The sequence below is a fragment of the Rhamphochromis sp. 'chilingali' genome (genome assembly GCF_963969265.1).
Source record: "Rhamphochromis sp. 'chilingali' genome assembly, chromosome: 21".
NCBI classification, from domain to species: Eukaryota; Metazoa; Chordata; class Actinopteri; order Cichliformes; family Cichlidae; genus Rhamphochromis; species Rhamphochromis sp. 'chilingali'.
The window spans coordinates 28,927,501-28,948,450 of NC_137949.1; the positions used below are offsets into that span (position 1 = coordinate 28,927,501).

The 20,950-nt window shown below is 41.8% G+C and overlaps 1 protein-coding gene across 3 annotated transcripts in view; it reads right to left on the minus strand.

The window, feature by feature from the left end:
• Positions 1 to 20,950, minus strand: part of LOC308389598 (fibroblast growth factor receptor-like 1) — a 35,684-nt gene that overhangs the window by 11,601 nt on the left and 3,133 nt on the right. The window contains exons 3-4 of one of the 3 annotated variants that reach the window (XM_080871087.1): positions 8,627 to 8,766; positions 152 to 424 (exon numbers count right to left, since the gene is read on the minus strand). In XM_080871087.1, the coding sequence (XP_080727213.1) occupies positions 152 to 320 (169 nt within the window). In that variant the 5' untranslated portion in view covers positions 321 to 424; positions 8,627 to 8,766. Of the gene's footprint in view, positions 1 to 151; positions 425 to 516; positions 569 to 8,626; positions 8,767 to 20,950 lie in introns of all 3 variants that reach the window. The other 2 variants (XM_080871086.1, XM_080871085.1) reach the window with 2 other exon arrangements.

Genomic DNA, 20,950 nt, shown 5'->3' on the forward strand with positions numbered 1-20,950 from the left:
GCTGTTTCTGGTTTTAGTTAAGAGACAGGTGACTTCATGTTTTATAGTTGCTGCATTAACAAGAATGACACATTTTTCTGCGAGCCAATGATCTCATCTCGTGAGCCTGCCGAGGGGCAGGTTATCCAAACCGAACTCCGTCCGCACTCACCAATGACGATGAGGGTGTAGTTGACGTTAACGCTACCAAAGCCGTTTGTTGCTTTGCAGATGTAGGTCCCCGCATCATCCGTCTCCACCTCTTTGATCTTCAGGCCCATGCGGAGGATGCGGAAGCGTATCCAGCCACTGTGGATGTTGCGTGCGTCTTTGGTCCACATTTTGAGGGGTGGAGGGTCTCCTTCCACCGGACATGGCAGCTTGATGGCACTGCCCACCCGGGCCGTCTGTCTGTGCTCAACTTTGTCAGACACCTGTGGAGGTCCTGAGGATGCAAGAAAATATGCAATTATAATGTCTCATATATTTCCTCATATGTAACAGCTCACATTTAAGTCAGTAAATGTGAACGCTCACTTTCAGATCATCTTTTTCTCTTCTTTGCTTTTTATGATGACACTGAGAGCATCTTCAGGCAAAACCAGTGAACAGAAACGAGAATTAAAAAGATGTTGAAGGAAAACGTTAGTCTGGTTGGTTTTAGACACCATTAAAATATAGTGAGATAGAAATCAGCTTAAATCCTTTGTAGACTCATGATGAAATAACATTATAGCTCCAAAGCACTACATAATCTTCTTTTCACAATCGAATGTCCCCACTCTACTGATTTTTGGCTGCTTTTGTTGTTCTTTACTATTTAAATGCTTTATACTTAATATATTTTGCTCATTTACCTGCTTTTTGTCTTCTGCCTTTCTTTCTGCAACGTTATTGTTGTCTGTGCAATAATGTGCACTGCACCACTGTCAACTGAGAGTCTTATAAAAAAGGGGGCCACGTGATAAAGTTGTTTTGTTAACAGTGAAAATGTGTTTCTGTGGCTGACCACAATATTCAGATGGTGCTCCACATCTTTTAGCATTTGTAGGCCAAAAACATTAAAAGCACGCAGCAACTCACTGTGTTTCCCCCCATCATAGTGTAACAGACAATGAAACATCACCTGAAGAGGGATTAAGAGTCTTTAGGATGAAGTAGACATGTATCATTTAGTTTGTTTTTCTTCTTTTAGTAACATTTAAAAGTAACAGCAGTCAAACCATAAAAATCTAAAAATCTTTTAATTTGCATGACAGATTATAACTGAGTGATAATGAAAAAACAGCTTTATTCACACTTGCAAGTGGAAAAAAAAGCATGTGAATCCTGACTTATCAGGATCAAACCAGAGTCTAAAACAGTGAGATCAGAGGCAGATGAAACGAGATAGAGGCAATTTGTCATCTTCTCAATGATTACCCAAAATCTTGAAACCAGATTGTAATAATTGGTTAAGCCCTGTCGTTCACTGCCTGCACAGAGAGGGTGAAGTGTACTGGCTCTGGTTATGTGTAGCGTGCAAGACATCAAAGAGATGAGAGGGGGCGGTTCGCAGCGAGACGGACAGCAGCCTATTCTCCCGGCTCTTAATTGGCTCGGGTCTGGGCCCTCAGATCTGGTGAAGTGAAGCAGGCCGAAACACCCTGTGATGGTGTTAGGAGGCCTGCGCCGCTGGTCGCACAGCGCCGGGCCTCTGACTAACCCCCCATCAAAAACTAAACAAAACCCTGAATTACTGAGCAGAGCAGACGCGGAGGAGAAACAGGAGCTCGAGGGAGCGCAAAGAGGGGGAGGAAATGCAACCAAACCCTATACCTGCGACAGACCTCAAAAGTACACAGAGCACAAACTGCGGCTCAGGACAAATGGGCGCTCTGCTCGCAGTAAAAACAATGGAAAGGGTATGTACGCATGGCCTCTCCCAATGCATGCATGCATACACACGCACGCACAGGAGTCACATTCCTTCAGTGCATTTCACACATATGGTAAACAAGAAGTTCATTATCCTGACACAGGTAACTCCCCCTGGCATCCATCACTTTGCTTACAGATGTATCTCAGCTGCAGGTACAACATCTGGGCCGCTATCATTTCTAAAGCCAAAAATCTTTAACTCTGTCAGGGCTCTGTGTGCGGGCAGGCGTAAAGGAGGATCCAAACGCAGGACTCAGACACTAACTTGAAACTCAAAAACCTCAGCTTTATTGCTGGTACAAAAACAAAACATGAAGTGAAGACGGACTATGAAGAACAGAAACACACACAGGTATAATATGATGTTACGACACGACCCCGAGCATGGGAAAACACAGGGCTTAAATACACAGGGTAGTAATGAGGGAATGGGCAACAGAAGGGAGACACAGCTGGGGGAGATCAGGGCTAACGAGACGGGGGAGCTAAGCTGCACACACTAACATTAGACAAAGACTTTCACAATAAGACAGGAAACAAGAATTACTAAACCAGATGCAGACATGACACTGAACAGAAACTGCAACACACATGAGAACCCAAAACCTAAGAACTGATCCCTCACCAAGAATAACAGAAACAGATCTATAATGACAATAATAAACAAAGCACCAGAACATCAGAAAACAATCCATAATGCAAAAATAAACCAAAACATAATAAACTCAAAATACCGGGTCCAACGGACCCAGAACCGTGACAGACTCAGTCTCTTTTTTTCTCTCTCAAAAAAATACATACAGCTGTATAAGTAAAAAAAAAAGAAGACATATTTCAGCGTAAAAGCAGCATAAAAGCAACGAAACCCTCTTTCCTTCACCCATAAACTGAGAGTTTTCCCTTTCTCTCTGTGGATGTCCTTTCCTGGTCCACAGCACGCACAGGAAATTGGAAGCGTCATTGTTTATGTCTGTGGAGAAAATGCAACCGCAGTCTTTTTGGCTGTTGTCAGCTGGCCCGTATCTCACTCCACAGCTACTAGGAAATCAGAACAGAGACGCTCACTGTTTCTCCTCTGTAGGATCTGATTTAGGACCACAGACACGTCCCAGCGTTGGCTCAGTGCTGCTCGAGCTCATATGGACCACGAGTCCTAAAGGATTTAACCGCCTCGGGAAAACATAAATACATTTCTGCCAAATCTTGAACAAATAGGCTACAGTTATCTCTTCCGACTTATGGTCTCACAAGCCACTCAACCATGTGTCCCTTCTGGATTAATGGAGAGGAGTGACTTACAAAAACAAGGCCTGATTCATGTCAAAGGTTTAGCTGAAGTAAAGCATCAAAACAGATTGAACTTGCAAAGGAAATGCTTCTGTCAAAGCTGCAAAATATATTTCTTGAGACGTAAGTACAAGTCGGAAGAAAATAAAAAGAGACAAGAGAACTTCTGAATGCCCCGTTTCCATTCATAAAAAATAAATAAAATTTTTAAAAAAAACAAGGGTGAACTTTATTTTTTTTGCACTTCTTTGCAGAGTGTTCGACACTTACAGTAAATTCACGCCGACCTTCCAGAGGAGGATTTCCTTCCAAGCTGAGATTTCTGTTGGCTTTATGTTTGTGGTGGTTTTGGCTAACCTGAACTCTCACTGCTGCTTCATTTACAGGCCCATTTTTCTGTTGCTAAATGTGTCCTTTCCAACATAAAGGAATAATTTGAGGGTTGGAGAAGTAACCTTATTTCCTTTATCAGTGCAAGTTAGATGAGAAGAAGTTTCTGATAAATACTGACACAGGAAAAAAAACCAGTTCCATCTCTAACCTCCAAGTTTTTGTACTTGAATAAACATGATATGATGTGCCAGTTACTGAATCTAAACATAAAGGCAGGAAGATTTTGGTCTCCTTAAATGTGTCTCTCTATGAAAAATCTATGGACTGGAAACGAGAGGAAACTAGAGGAGTCAGAGAGCGGCACTCCCCCCCGAAGGGCAATGACTATACTAAAACTTTGATGTTTTATGATGCTTTTATTGCAGACTGACAGGATGACGTCAGTCTGTTTTCATAACAACACTTTGATGTCTGACCTTTGACCCCATGACCTTGAAACATTACATACTAAAATGGTGTATTTTATCTTCTTTATCCATATGACTGGAGCAGAACTGGCTGAAATCTTTGGCTTATCTAAGCTGTAAAAACTCGAGATTTTAAAATATATTCAAGCAGTTTGTGATTTTGCAAAACTTCATGGCAGCATTGTGAGGCGCAAATTTTGACCTTCAGCGGACGCTAGCAATAAAGGTCATATTCAAATGCTTAGCCACCCTAGGTACTGATGTCCCCAAAGGCCTAGTATATTGTTGTGAATTTTGAAGATAATCCATAAAAAATGAGGGTAATACAAATTTTCCTGATTTTCACATTTGGTGTGACCTTGAAGTTCCAATTTTCACCACAATTAAATCAGATATGATATGAAAACCGTAGCCGCTAGACAGACAAATAAACCAAACTGATTACATACTCGTTCCTCTCAGGGCAAGTCTGGTTGTGCTTAAAGGTGAAAAAAGCTGCCAATCACCATCATGACTGACACCCTTCATGTTGTGTTATATTAATGTTTTCTTTCTTTATAAACAGTCAACAAACAGTGTTTTCTACTAATAAAGGCCTTTCCCACAACAGCAACATAACTACTTAATAGATAAGAATTAAATACCTGAAGAAATCCTGTTGTGTATTAACAAAAAATGAAGCCAAATCTATTCTATATAATGGCCAGCAGGTGGCAGAGCCTGTGGTTCCAAAAAGATGTACAATTGTACAGAAAACTGCGATGGTTCTCAAGCTGAATAGTTTCTTTTCTTTTCTAGTTTTGAGTCTTATTGATAATGGCACGATGATACGTTCATCTTCTTCTTCTCATGCAGCTTGCGGGGGCTGGAGCCTATTCCAGCTGCCATCATTTTTAAAAATTATTGTCACGATTACAGCCAAAAAGCACACAGCCTTGTGAGATTACTGCAGTATCCCATGGTTTCTCAATCAGATCTACCTTTTATTGGGAGTTACAGAAATCCACAGCAGTAAAAAACATTGCATCTAGCTTGACTAAACATCTGTCAGAAGCAGAAAAGAAGCCAAATGCCATTGTCAGGTTTTTCATTGCATTGGCCAAAACCATCACCGAGCCATTAAGACGCACAACTTGAAGTGGTGTTTTTTAACATCAACTTAGTATTCATCTTGAAGGAAAAATGGTCATCTTTTTCCTTGCAGATGAATACCTAAATACATAACATCAAAAATGTCGTAGCAAGAGAGAAATTTGATTATAACTGGATTAAAATCCCTCAACCGACTGAGCCTGGTTCTGCCGCAGGTTTCCTTCCATTAAAAGGATTTTTCTTTCCTGCCCACTGTTGCCAAGTGCTTGCTCATAGTGGATCATCAGATTGTTGGGTTTTCTCTCTTGCATTGTAGGGTCTTTATAATATATAGCACTTTCAATCAGCTTTTGTTATTGGGCCCTATTTAAATCAAATTGATTAGCAATATGTTAAAAATTTCCAAATCAATAAAACAAATTCCGAATTTTAACTTGTATTTCTGTCTCTTTTTATTTTCTGTCAGTGGTGTAAACATTCAGGTCAAAGTATTAGCAAGCTAAATAATGAAATTCACTGAACTTTATCGTCTGTTTTCTTTTTAGTTGTATCAATGACTGCATGAAAGATGGACGACGCAACAGCTGCCATGTTGCACTTTTGCAGCCTGAGTTTTCTCAGTCATTGGTGTGGAGGGGAAAGCTATCCGCGGCGCTGTCTTCGGTGGGCCTGACGGTCTCCGTGTCTTGTGGTCCGGGTCATGACACTTCAGGGGTGGGTCTCCTTCAGGAAGTTGCAGCTGTGATTTTTAAAAGAAAATACACTGGTCCTTGTATATAATAATAATATTGTTTCTTACAAATAAATACTGTTCAATGAATAATTGCTTACTATCATTTTTTTAGGAAATGGGTTGTTCTATTGTTCTATTAATGGAAAGATGCTCATGAATATGTCTTCTAAGGCTGTTTTCAACAGTTATTTCTGAAATTATTGCCCCACCTTCTTCCACCCATTAAAAAAAATACTACAAACGCCCCTGGACAGAGCTCAGTGTCAACCTGACTGAAATTGCTTCATTGGACATAACTGTATAATAATCGGTCTAATATTTTTGCAGTTTATGGCAGGAATAAAGCATATGGCTTAGATCTGTCACATCGATCAATTGTGCTGGGATCAATTTTTGAATAGCGTGACTTTGAAAAATAGACGCTATTTATTATCTAAACTTGCATGAGTTAAAAACTGAGAGCAGTCGATACAATTTAAATTCCATGACTTACAATAATGAACAACAGACCACACTGACACTATACAAGAACATCTGAAGTTTAACATGATCTACTTTCATGTAATGAAAATGCTAAAAAGTGTCTAAATTGAGGAGGTGCTGAGGAAGACTCCATTACTAACTCTGTTAAAATGAGTTTTTCAGCAGCAATCTGAAGGCTGACTGGCTGCTCTCACCTGTCCAGCAAGTCCAGCAGTTCTCAGTAAATGATGGCTACGTTATTGCTTGAATTGCCCAGCTAGCTAATTCTTGCAAAAACCAGAACACAAATCCAAGTTGGTGTGTTGCCAAAAATATCAAAAGATTCCTTCGGTTGTGATGAAAGGGTCTGGGTGATCTTGGACACTCGAGCCACTCCTGAGCTTTTTTGGCTTATTACAGTTTTGGCTGTTGCTCCGAGTGCGAGGAATGTGCAACAAAATGACTTCCTCCCTCAATCTCCGTTCCTCCAAAGCTTTTGAAGTCTTTTTTGAAAAACAAGGCATGAAGAAGTGCTGAAATCAAGGACATCGTCTGAATAACTTCAGAAGTGTTTGTGTTGTGTGCATGATTGCATCGTTTCTTCGAGGGTGGGGGGGCTCCATTCTACTCCTCCACCTCCGCCCTCTCAAGGACAGGTTCTCTTAACCTTGGAGTTAAAAGCTTTGAAAGCACACAGAGGCCTTCTGTGCAACAACAACTCCAGGTCTGAGAAATGGGAAATTATTGCCCTTTTAAGATACACAGTTTAAGATGCCTGATATTCAATTTGTCATCACACCATAGAGGAGGTCGATTGTACTGCAACAGACTCTTTTCTGGTTACCTCACAAAGTATCAGTCCTCTACAGACACAGGGATAAATGGACATCTGCCCGACTCATGAGAAACTGGTGAGCGTTTACTTAAATTGTTGGAATTGCTGGAAAATGATACACGTGACCATATGGGCTTTTCCGTACTGCTGCGCTGGTAAAGCGCTGCTTATTATAAGCGAGCTTCATGTGTGAATGGAATCTTTCATAGTGCAGGAAGAGGAGGAGGAGGAGGCCTGGCGACTCACAGAATTAGCTCTGTTTTTCTTTGCTCAATTTGGTGATGGATTATTTTAAGAGAAAGGGGCACATTCAATAAGAAGCATTCTTGTGATTCAGACTAAATATAGCCAGCTTTTACGAAACCTTGTGAGCGGGTTAATGAGCAGTTGATCTGTCGTGCAGGCATCTGTGGAGGGAAATATGTTAGGAAATGTCAGGAAGAGAATGAAAGAAATAAAAAATAATAAATTAAAAAGTTAAAGACTACAAAAGCTTCCAGGCTTGAGCAACGCTCAGATGTGCTGGCAGCTTTCTCCTTGTTTATTTTTTTTCCTCTTTTACTAAACACCTGTGGATTTGTAATGATGTGTACATGCATTTTCTAGTCCATACAAAGTGCTTCGGCCTTAATCATTGCAAACATGTGAATAAAAGGCTGACTAGGCTGCTGACAGCCGTACCAATAGAGAACAGCTGGAAGTTAACCAACCACAATGAGACCAACCCCATAATGCACGCAACACTGTCCGCCTCAATGCACGATGCAGTTATTCAAACATTTTCCAATAAAAAGCATTTTGTTGCTTAATCTCCAGCCAACTGCAGGAATTTTCTAAGGCATCAAAAGGCTTTTGCACGCAGGCAGACTGTAGTGATTCATTACTAAGATAAACACAGATCTGAGCGAATGTGTCTTCAGTGTGCAGTATTTACATAAAGGATAAGAGGCGCAGAGACAGACAGGAGCTGGAGAATGCTTCCTCCTCCTCAGGAGCACTGTGTTAGCTCAGCAGAAGGCAGAAGAAGGAGTTTAATGGAGCCTGTGCATCCAGGGAAGCATTCTACAACACATTTTCTTAAAGCCTTAGGACCAATGGCATAATACAAGTTAAAAAAAATGAACAAATAAAAGCAAAGTTCAAGGAATATGAGAGACAATGAGGGGGGTGAAAAACTCCAGCTGGAAACCAAATCCAGAGCCGAAGACTTCACTTGAGACCGGAGGGGTTGGCCAAAAGGTGAGGTGGACACCGCAGCTCAGGGAGTGTGTGAAAGGCCAGAGCTTCTGTTCAGGGGCTGCTTCTGCTGCGCTCGGCTATACATTTCACAAACAGAGATAAAAATCTGCATAAAACAGTGAGACCGGGGAGGAGAGCCATCTTGGCAATTCAAGAAAGGCGGAGGTGAGGGTGGGAAGGGGAGGCTGGGTGAAAGGGGATGGGATACGTGGAGTGGCGAGAGCGGTTGTTCTGACAGCAGTGAGGCAGCAGAGGGTGAAGAATGCCGTCTTTTCTTACCCGTCCAGACGTCCTGCCCAGCAGCTTCACCCAGTGTGGTAATCAATACCGGTTATTTTCCCCTCTCGCCTTTCCAATCAATAGATAAGAGTCGGGTAAGACCAGTCGGGACAATGGCTCTTTCTGTGGCACCATCAGATCTGGGGTGAATAGCAACTGCTTTAGTGGTGGGAATAGTACAGGAGGAGCTATTGGATAACACGAGGGACTAGAAAAACAGCAGAAACAGGGTGGAATAAAAAGAAAAGGGGAATAAGATGCTCCTGTCAATCTATCTGATTATAGAAGAATCAGAGGAGTAACATCTCTGCCTCTGCTTCCTTCGCCCAGCAAAACAACAGCCTCCTGCCGACTGCTCATCAAAAGAACAGGAAAGAAACAGAGAAGAATTACTCCAGCGTCATAAAGCTCCGGGAAACATCTCCATCACGCGGCTTACCCTTAACAGGCCCTACTGTGGAGTCTTTGAACTCTAAGCTGCTATATTTCATTAAACTTGACGGCCCCAGCTGCCTCGGCTGGAGCAAAAAGCCTGTGCGTGTGTGTAAGCTTTTTTAGTCTCCTCTCTACTCTCTCCTGTGCAACTTAAACAGTTAATTAGTGAATATTTCTACTTGTAAATAAACCAGATTAATTCATTTAAATGTGGATCAGAGGTCTATTATTACCCCTGAAGCAAAGACAACCTCTGCTAACGTCAGAAAAAGTACCTTATATTATATTTTATTATTTAGACCCTTGTTTTTGGAACAAATTGATCACAAGAGAAGATGTGCTGAGAACCAGGTGGCTTACTGCCAAAAGCATCCTGGGGAAAACTTTTATGATTATGTGAAAGGTCTCTTTCACTTCAGGTTAAGGGGTTTCCATGAAGACTGTACTTTTCCAAGTGTGTGGAAGTATGGAACCCTATGGAAAGTCTTTAACCTGAATTAATAGAGGTCTTTCTTGTTGCGTTTTAGTCTTAATACTAGGAAGTGAAAAAGGGGGTTTGCAGTAGAACACCTCCTAGGTTGGTTTTCCAGGATGTTACCTGATCAACCAGCACAGAAAACGGGACATTTCTTTATTTATGGGCTGATCAGGGATCGTTGATGCCTGTTTGTTTCTCTGTGTTAGCAAGATTACCCAAACACTGAAGGAAGGAACGCGATAAAGATTGGAAAGGATCTTTCTTTAAGTCTGTGCAGTAGGGCATTGGCCTTGACGAAGGAGCTGCCCTTTGAATGCTCTTTTAATTACAAACACTGCTTTCAAAGAGACTTGAAAGACGTGTCAAAAAATAGCACTCTGGTTACAGTAGGAACTTCACTGACTTGTGCTGTGTAGTGGTGGGAAAAAGGAGTCAGGGGATTCCCCTTCTTTTCACTTTATTTAAAGGTGAATAGCACAATATCCTGAGTGATGTTACTCCTTTACAGTAAACAGAGGTACTTTAAATGATTTTAACAGTATCATGCCATCAGAGAGCTGGTGCATCAAATGTGTAGTAACTCCCCCAACAAAACGATATTTGACGACCTCCCCTTAACCCTAAATGACGAGTTTTGACACCTCAGTAATATGTGATATAAGATGTTTGGTTTGGTTTCTATGGTTCTTACCTTACTCAATGACTATTTTGCCAGTGAAATAAAAGCTGTGAGTTTGAGTTTAACTGTGTTTGCTAGTTCCACTAGCTGCTTGTCACGTAACAGTCCATGACAAGTTTTCTGGGGGGGTTTTCAAGGGTAGTTGCACAGTTCCGAAAAGAACTTTAAGGGTTATTCTTACTAAGTTTTCAAGAGGTAAAGTGCAAATGCAATTTAACAAATGCATAACTCACACCATTTTGATTTTTTAAGTCTACTACTCAGCCTTTATAAATGATGAAACTGTATATGTGTGAGATTGTCAAACACACTGTTGGTTATGGTCATTGTTGCTGAAGCCCATGCAGAATTGTCTTAAACCTGCATTCTTTGCAGTGGCCAGCAGGGAATGACGTTTGTGGTTCCAAAAAAACAAAAACAAAACCTACTTTTCACTTCATTATGACCTCCGTCAATACTTTCCTAATAAAGTTATGATCTCAGCAGCTACTTTAAAGTCTTACTTTAAGTAGACAATATTGTATAACATATCTCCACATTTAGAACAAATAAATGGTAAGACTGGGTATGCTTTATCCTGTGACTGAAATGCGTGCAGTGGCCTCATATTCTAAGTCAGATCAACTCCTCGCTAGGCATGTCTGTTATTAGAGCAGGGCGATATGGCCAAAAATATTTATCACGATATATATTTGAAAATTTGCGATAACGATATAACCGACGATATAATTGATGCGAGACAAAATACAACTCCACAACATTACTAGCGCAAAAAGACAACCTTCCATTTATTTTCACTTAAACAAGAAGCTGGTTTTTATGTACATTAAAGCTTTATAAAAATGTAACAGTGCAAATGCAAATTCCTTGCTGAAAGTTTAACCAAAAGGCATTTCCAGTAGAAATGGGCTGACATATCCTGAGCATAACCATGTATAATATCCACTGAAGTTAAAAAGAGGTGCTTTGCAACATTAAACTGCAGTGTGCAGTACGCATTTTTCGGACCATAAGGTGCACGGGATTATAAGGCACATTAAGCGAAACAAAGCAGTCAGATAAATCAAACTTTATTAAACTCATTCTTCTTGCTTCCTCCACTTCTGTACCATTGATTCATTAATGTTGAATTCTCTGGTAGCTGCTCTATTCCCATGTTGTTGCAGTATATTAATGACTAACCTCGTATTGTGGATGGATTATCTCAGTTGTTCTCCTGACTGAAGTTTGGTCCGTTTACAGCATCCTGCCATGCGATTGCATTTGTCTCTAACCATGAAGAACCTTCACGTTAACTTTTATAAGTGGAAAAGTGTTAGTGTTCGTCCTCCAGCTTCACTGTTTATGTTATGCTAACATAGCTGTGTCGCTAGCGATCACGTAGCACATCATTATATACCAGCTAGCCCAACTTCAGTAACCCTACAAACGTCACTGCTGTTTAGTTTCCTGTCTTCATTTATGTTGGAAGTGATAGCAGAGCTGTACGTTTGATTTTTTTCAGAAATCTCTCCGTCAGAACATGCTATATCATGCTTAGGTAACTAGCGAAACTAGCGAGCTAACTTCCGCTAGCTTCCTGCTAACTTCTAACTCCGTTAAATGTAATAACTTTTGTTTTCATGGATGCCTGGAAGTTAAACTTTATAATTACACCTGGTAAAGCAGCAATGCTGATCGTTTTATTAAAGATGAAAGAATTTAGACAGTTTTTAACTCTAAGTGATGCTGCAGTGTTGTTTGACCTGAAGTATACGGAGTTTAGGACCCAGATTACTCCCAGATTTAAGAGCATCTTAGTCCGACAAATATGACAATAACAACGGCCGCTTGCATGTTCTGCAAAAAAATGTGCTTTGTTGTGTATCTGACGGACAAACACCAAACCAGTTCCACATCACTGAAGTTGCACCATTTTTACAAACCAATTCTGGTTCATCTGTTTCACTCAACAATCGGCCATGTGCGTATGAAAACAAAGGCACTGCGCATGCGCGTTTTACTCCCATTCTATCGCGATATTTCATTTTCCTATCGTTGCCTAACATTATACCGGTATTACCGTGAACGGTATAATATGGCCCAGCCCTATCTGTTATCATAAAAAACTAGATGCTAAACTTAAAACAGTAAAGTAAAACAGAGTCACAATCCAGTGGATAATGTCATAGAAGCTACATGTGTATTTGAAATACTGATTACAGTTTTTCATATTAAAAAGAGTAATTATCCTGTAATGTGTGACTTACTTTTTGGTTATTTTTTTCTATCTACATCAAAAGGAAAACACTTACTGAACTTATCAAATTTAACAAAGGAAGTGCTGTCAGACTAGGAAATGTTTTCATCTGGAGTTACAAAGTCACGTTTTTCCTCAAATATTTCTGAAATTTAAATATTTTCCCCAAAAATTCCTAGAAAATTGAACATACCGACGGAGTGCCACAATCTTTCATGCAAATGTGAGTCTTGCTGCGCTTGTCCCGTCATAAAGAGAGCACAGCAAGTGGCACTCTAGCCGTTTTATCTCACTCCATTAGGCTAAGGCCTGGTGCACACACACGGGCTGAGTGTGTGCTTAGGGCCACTTATCAGGGAAGAGGCAACAGCGGGGAGGCTGTGAGGAAAGAGGAAAGCCAAACAGAGTGGCAGACACAGAAGGAGAGAGCAGAGACGTGGAGAGAAATAAAATCAGGCAGAGGAGAGAGAAGCAGGGTGAGGGTTAAGGAGAGGAGGGTCACTTTAGAGAGCAGAAGGGAGCAGAGGCTAAGATGGCAGAGAGGCCTTCTTTAACAGAGCTCATAAGGAGAGGAGGGCTGCAGGGGGGAGCAAAAGGCGATTAGGTGGGCCTAGGCGGCAGCAACCAAGAATCCCAACAATCTCGCACCCCACTCCCTGGCCCGCACTCAGCCTCGGCCACATGACACACTTAAACAGACTTTGCCCTCTCTCCATTACAAAGCAGCGCACCAACAAGCACCTGTTTATTACTGTCTGTCTAATACGTTTGGAGGTTGGCCGACCACTTGGCACTAAATGGGACATTGTGGGAATGCCCACATGTTTTGGCTGCACTGCACTGCCAGTGCATTGTTTCTTATTCTCCCTCGCAGACAAACAGATATGAATGTTTAGACACAAACTCGTATTAATCTGTATGTTATCATAGTCCCCCTCGCCAGAGAAAACACAGGGTGTTAAATATTAAACTTCAGGTTAGTATTTAACTGCATAGAGCAGTTCTCCCTCACAGCATCTTGATAAGATAAACTGGTATTCTAGACACTCAAATGGTCTTAAAAGAATAACATTTGTGTAAATTTAATCCCTGATTTGTTTTTTAATTTATGTCTGTACTAATGTGTAAGACTTTGAACTGGTTAAACTGCTCAAAAAACTTCTAAACTCAAACCTAAAAAAGCTATTTAGGTGTCACAAGCAGATGTTTTATGCAGGGTGTAAAAAGCCAACAAAGTTGTAGAAACCACACACAATAATTGAGCAAATTTACCCCCTTCAGACATCAAAGGATACTTTTTGTGTTTTTAATTTTGGACTTAGACCGTTGGGCATCCAAGAGTTCAAGGAGCTGCAGCTGAGTCTGAGCCAGGTGGTGAAAAACCTGCAAAGACTTTTGCTGGCATGATATCAACTTTGCAGGTAAGGCTAAGTCTTTGCATAAGTCTAGGACCACATGGAGGCTTTTGCAACCTTTATTGTATTTACCAGAAACCAACAATAACTAAGCTGCTGGGTTACTTTAAAAGCTATGCTATGCTATATTCCAACACCTGATTTTTATTTTTATTCTTAAATAGCACTTTGCATGATTCACAGTTCAAAATAATCCTTATTTATCTCATAGCAGATCTTTTTGGAGCTCCTCAGTTCGTTTACCTTCTGGAAAAAATAATTTTGCCGTTTGTTTCTTCTGTTTGGCCCCTTGAAAGCAACAGATTTGAGCAGTGTGTGGGTGAGACTTCTGTGCTCACAACCAGACTCATTTCAGTCTGTACCAAAAGCTACTGACCCTCTAATCCCATAGTGCACAGATATATATAACCAATGGGATACATGGAGTTTTAAGATGTGAAAAGGGAAAAAACCCTTGCAGATCACTGCTTCAGAGCACAAATGCTGCACAAAAAAAACTATTTCCTCATAGCAAGACTTGTTTTGTTTTTTGGGGTTTTTTTTTCCTCTTATCTTTTAGCAGTGAGATGCATCCTGCCTCTCACACCCTCCTCCTTCTCCTTCATCCTTACTGCATTCCACAGTTTGGAAAAAAAAGTGTCCAACCTGCATTTGGCTCATTGTGTACAGTGAGTGACAGAGAAGCACAGAGACTGTAAACAAGAACTATCTGAGTCAGACATGCATCAGTCACCAGTGGACCCAAGTGTGTGTGTCTTTGCGATGATGATGACGGCTAAGCTTGGTGTGAAACACCTCTTATGGCTTTCCAGGAACCTTACACCAGTGTACAGTCTGAGGACAAGCCAATCTCCATGACACTAGGAAGCACTTTACACCAGTGCCTTTGTCAACAAGGCCTTTCAGGACAGGGCCAATGACAGACTGTGATGTAGCAAGAGTGTTTGGGCAGAATGGAGCAATTCAGACAGCGGCGGGAGGGAGGGAAAAGCCGGGGGTGGAGCAGGTGAGGGAAAGAGAAAGGCGGGTGAGACAAGAGACGAGACAGAGCGGGGGGGAGAGAAGGGGAGAGGCAAGACGAGACAGACGGAGGGGGTGGAAGAACTGGCAAAGCTCTCACTGACAGCAATGGGGCCTCCTTGACAATCCAGGAATATTGTCTGAAATCAATCTGTCATCATGGAGCTGTTGAGTCTGTCATTACCATGTGGTACTCGCCCTTTCACAGTGACAATTTGTTCAGTGCTTTCCCAGTTCACCTTACTACTGCACTGTAGAAAGGTCACTGCCCTCTATCCATCTCTGTCTGCTAGTCTGTCTGTCTCCCTCTTTGTTAATCAACTGTCCACACAGAGCTTTGCAGCCCTTTTACCGGAGTGACCTGCACAGAAACAGACGGCTGATGACCAGAACAGACGTCCTGCTGCAAGAACATCTGTTACATCATCGATTTTCCATATTTCCAGATATCAAAAATAAGCGAACAACAAAAAAGCTTTCTAGAATAATAAGTCCAAGAGTCTACAGCAGTAAACAGTGCTTTCAGGTAAATGCTAACATGTTCACTTTTAAAATAGTGGCATGCTGAATTTTTTAGATTTAATATCTAGCAGTTGCAAGGCATTAAGGCTAATAGAAACTTTGGTCATAAACCAACATTTTGGGCTCATTTTGACCTTTGACCTGATAATGGGTTCATGTAAAAAGTCAGTGGACTCATGTTTTTATAATGAATCCTCTGGGAACCACAAATGTCTGGCATTCTTTCCAACAATCATTAATGACTGTTGGACTTTTAATGAAGTAAAGTTACTCTCATAGTGAACTAACATGAGAAAGCCAAGGATTCAAAGAAGAATAGACTTCCTGTAAAGCGTGAATTTCTGCCCACAATGTGGTGCCAATCCATCCAGTATAAGCAGTCAAGCGTTCACTGAATTAATGAGCTATTTGACCCGTTGTTGGTGTTACTAAAGGAAAACTGAAGGGATCAGCAAAGTCAGATGACATCATCCCCGAGGGAACTTGAATTTCTGGAGCAAATGTTGTGGCGGTCCATCCAAGAGTTACATAACATTTCAATCTGAACCACAGACTTAGCCACTGCGACTCACTGATTGGTGGACTACCAGGTTAGAAGTATCAAGTGTTGTGTGATCAAGGTGAAACCCCGACAGCTGAAAAATAAAGCCAACAAACAGCACCAGAAACTGCAGTTCCTCGAGTGGCCACTTGAGGATGCCTCCAAAAGCGAGTCATTAAAATCACCACAGACTTCCATGTCATTTTAGTCCAGTTTTACAGCATTTAATAGACATACTTACAACCTGTATAAAAAAAAAATCAGTGCTGGTGTCAATGAAAAGTTTCCATTGAAGATGGTGAATTTAATAACTTATCCAACTGCATAATGGAGATTTGGAGTTATGGGTGTGTCCCTAAGCACGTTAATTGGAATAATTTTGGCATCATGATCGGTGCCATTTTGGATTTTTTGGAACCAGAATTAAATATATATTTGTGTGAGTGGGTGGTCCATGTAGCAGAACAGAGGTGCCATCGGCACAGTATCACAAGGCATAGCTAGCGCTGTTGCCTCACACCAAGGAGGTCCAGGTTGGAATCAACCGGCTGGCTGGAACCTTTCTATGTGGAGTATGCATGTTCTCCCCATGCTGGCGTGGATTTTCTCCAGCTACTCCGACTTCCTCCCACAGTCATTCGCCTCTGGCCCAATGAAAACTGGGATGAGTTCCAGCCCCCAAACCACAACTCTTAATTGGACAGGCAGTAGAAAACGGATGGATGTCCATACTTAGTAATGTCACTGACTATGAACATGTTCATAAGTGCAAACCTATAAATAAAATAAAAATTGAATTTCACTCACTGAAATTGAGCAAAATACCTCTTGGATACAATTAAGTGCACAGCAATACATGTAATCTGTCTGATAACTGCATTAAAAAAAGAGCAAAAAGCTATCACAAGTTCCAGTGCTGTGGTGATCCCAAGCAGACAGCTCTCAGCTACGACCACAATTGTTGGCACCCACCTCACTCAGAGTCTACACCAACAATAAAGTAAAACTTTAGCTGTTAATATAATTTAAAGTAGTTTTTTGGTATGAAAGCCAGAGTCAGGAGGATTCATCCTCTGGGGACCTTTACTGTACAGATTTCATAGTAACACAACAGCTGTTGAAATATTTTAGCCTGGACAGACTGACACTGCCATCATTGCTGTGCTTGCATGGTTGAAAATACACAAAAATAATGGCCAGTTCAGCTAATCAAGGCACACAGTAACTGTATGATTGGCATATTGCCACCGTCTGCCAAGTCTTAAAATCTATCTACATCCAGACTGGGGACTGATCCAAGGCCTAAGCTCACATCTCTGTGCAGGAGGAAATCAAATCAGTTTCACTGCATGGTGCAGAATTCCAGCCTGGGACAGCAGTAGCTCTGCTATAAAATATGACAGATTATACTCTTTCCCCCTGAAATGACTTTTGCTCCCGCTGCACTCTTCATGTCAAGGGGGACAGATTTTTTCTATTCATTTGAAAAAGTGGTGCATCCCCAAAATAATAATAAATTTTTTTAAAAATTAAAAAAATCAGAGCTTCGAGCCTTCACATCCCGTGCAGAAACGGGCACATGCAGATTCCATCACAACAGCCTGGATGCTCACAGAAAAATCCTCCTACTTTGGCATATTGTGAGAAGCGGTAGCCTAGACCAGACTGTATAACTGGAATCAATGGGGACAATGTATAAATACTTTCCAGGGTCATTCAAAAGGATCCTTAACGATAAAAAGTGGAAGTGAATAAGCCTCAACGCCAAGTGGGGTCTTACTGAAGCTCATCAGAGGAGAACTGAAACAAGGGGGGGGGGGGTTGAGAAGAGAAGCAGAAGCCTCATTCAGAGCTCGTTATCCCAGCCATGCCTTGGCTCGGCTTTCTTTAAGCCCGGCCAGCCACCACTGTTGCCACCACCATAACTTTCAATCATCCTTTTAACTGCTGAGTGGCAGGGTTAGTCAGAGGTTGGAAGGGGTTGTGTGAGGGACTGTCAAGAGATTCCAGATTAAACCCTAGACAGAGGAAGAAGAAGGAACACAGAAAAACAAAGATAGAGCAATCTTTAATGGTTTGATGTGTAGTAATGCATTAAAAATCAAAAAGTTGACTCAAAACCAAAAAGAATAAAAATAAAAGTGGATGGAAAACAATAAGGATCTCCTCAAATGATATGCAACAGGTTCACCCTGGGTGCACGATTTGGTATTCTGATAAGTCAGTCAGAGACTTCAGCAGCACAGATTCTAGCAGGCTGTGGCAAGTACAGCAAACAGGCACACACAGTCAGATGGGGCAGATAATATTTCTGCTCTTTAAATCAGCCTTTTATTCACTAACATCACAATGGCAACTCTCAAACTTGTCCAAACCTGCTCAGTCCAAGAAACACCTTCGAGGCCATCATCGCATTAAAGTTGACAGTATAGATAGTATTTTCCCGAGGCAACAAAATGTTGCTTTGGTACATATTTTGTTGGAGATACAACCAGGATCTAACGCCAGATGAAAGATGTGGAGAAGCAGGAGAAGAAGGAAGTAAAGTTTCAATTTCTGTAACACCCCCCCCCCTCCCCAAACTCACGTGCCCAGGTATGCATCATAAATCTAGAAGTTAAAATTTACAGGAAAACAAACCTTGGCTTCTCCTGTTGAGCAATGAAAGTGGAGATCAATTGGCATGTCATCATTTCTCCTACTAAAGTGACTGAGCGAGCAGCTGTGGAGCACAAAACAGGGAGGAAGGTGGCTGGGTGGGGGAGCGGGGGGTTCGGGGAGGCTCTCCATGACTTGGCTCCTCGAAAGAAAAGAGAAAACAGAGCGAGACTGCAGAAATGAAGGAGGCTTAGAAGGAGGGGTTGCGCAAGACAAACACTTCCCGCTGTGGGGCTGAAATGTTATTGTAAGGTCACTTGTAAGGTTCCAGGAAGGCAGGGACCCTTGCCCCCCTCCCACCTACCCACCCACAAGGCTTGCTTCCAGTCACTCCGTCCACTCGCTTTCTTTGGCCAAGGGTGTAACGCAGCAGCTCTGAGAGTGGAGTCTAAACAGTGTCCGGTGTCATCTTATTTAACACCAAGCAACTGCCAATTAACACAAATCTGTTATTCATACGTCTGCTAAATAGTGCAAGTCAGACCAGCGAAAGGCACAAAGTCGATTATCATCTGAATGGTGGCCGTCCCGACGCCTCTGTGCGAGCAGCTCCGTGGGTTTCGCGAAGGTTAACAGGAGCAAAAGGAATTCTATTTAGCTGAACTCAAATCCATTCAGCAGGCAGGAAGAGTGTGTGTGGTCTGAAAACACTCCCAGAGCCAACTGCCCAAACAAACTAATGAGCATTGTACACACACACACACACAGACAGACATGGGGACTTTCTTAAAAAGTAAAAAGAAAGGGGGAAAAAATCTGAACATTAGCATACAGCTGAAAGTGGCAGACAATACTTTGTTGAAATTCCACATGAATCTTAATTGAAGTGTCCATTAGAGTCAGTCAATGAGTGGGAGTGCTGCTCACCAGGATTATACGACCCCGCTAAAGTAAACACAGAGTGACCTCCATTATGACTACTTATCACGGCTACGGCTCTTTCCTTTCGTTCCCCTTGGAGAGGTGAAGTCGGACACATTCCTCCCACCAAATGTTTCCTCCTGAACTGACAGGGTCAGCATTGTGCGCTGATAGATTGGGAACAAGGATTGTTATAGCGCTGCTAACATTATTTCCGCGATAGAAACAGAGGGATTTGTAGGCAGGAGGTATATTATTTCCACCTGGTTTAGAGGGGAAGGAGGTGGAGTGGGAATAGTTGTTGGTCTACCTCTGAGGTTTTCCAAATTGCCCCGCGCTCCTTGGATGTCTCATTATCATGACTTTTCTCAGGGTAATTTCAGGCTGCTTAATAAAACGCACGCATATATTCAGAGGCACGAAAGCAGCGCCCATTTGCTCTCGTAACTTCTTCTCACGCAGGCCTACGTGGCACCACCTCAGGAAAAGCGAGTCCCCCGTCTGCTATGAGCTTAAATACACGGCAAATAAGTCCAGTCAAAAGGGATGACGAGGGTTTAAAATTAATTACCGCTGCCCTGTCCAACCTTGGGGGACCACTGCACACAATAATCCATCCATTGTTCTCTGCAAATGGACCCAGCCTCTGTAAATATGGGGCTGTGAAGAGCTGAGAAAGGCTGGGTGGGAGTAAAGGTCAGCTCGAGCCTTGTTTTTAACGACAGCACATTAACTTAACTGACTTCCTTCGACTTTAGACTGGTAATAAATGAGAGGAAATGCAGAGAAAAAGAAGGGGACATGTGTTTAAAAGGGTGGCATTCACTGGTGGACGCGTGGTGTGGGAAACAGAAACGATGCGCCGGACCAGTCGCGGCTTAAAGATGAAGTGCGTCTTCCTTTGACTTCTGCTGTTTGGTGTGGGATGAAAGACAAAAAGGTAACATGAAGCTGATTTTATTTCCAGCACTAAATGAGGCATTAAAGTGCGAGTTGCATAAGGAGGATTAAAAAAACAAACAAACATGTTAAACAGCTTTTCAGCTCTACCCTTTCTCATTCCCCCACCTCGTCTCACCAGCTTGGCCCACAAGCCACTGTTACACCTTCTTACTATGCAGGAAAAAAAAATATATATATATATATATAAGAGGACTTTGGGGCATTTTGTTGCTCAGAAACTAGCGTCATTACGGTTTAAGGAAATGGAAAATGGTCTGAGAGCCAAAACAGCTTTGTGATTTTAAAAGCCCTTGGCATGCAGTTTATCTCATAGTGCATTCTTGGTATGAAACCATGATGTAACTCTGCTATAAAATGTATATTTTCCAACAGGGTCGCAGAGGAGTTTGCATGCTCTAAACTTTGCCAGATAGCTTTAGAAGTGAAGGAAATACGTGTGGGGTTAAATCACATAAGAAAAAAGGAAAGGGCTAGTGCAGCAGCTTAAAAGGACCACTGTATTTGATGCCTGGT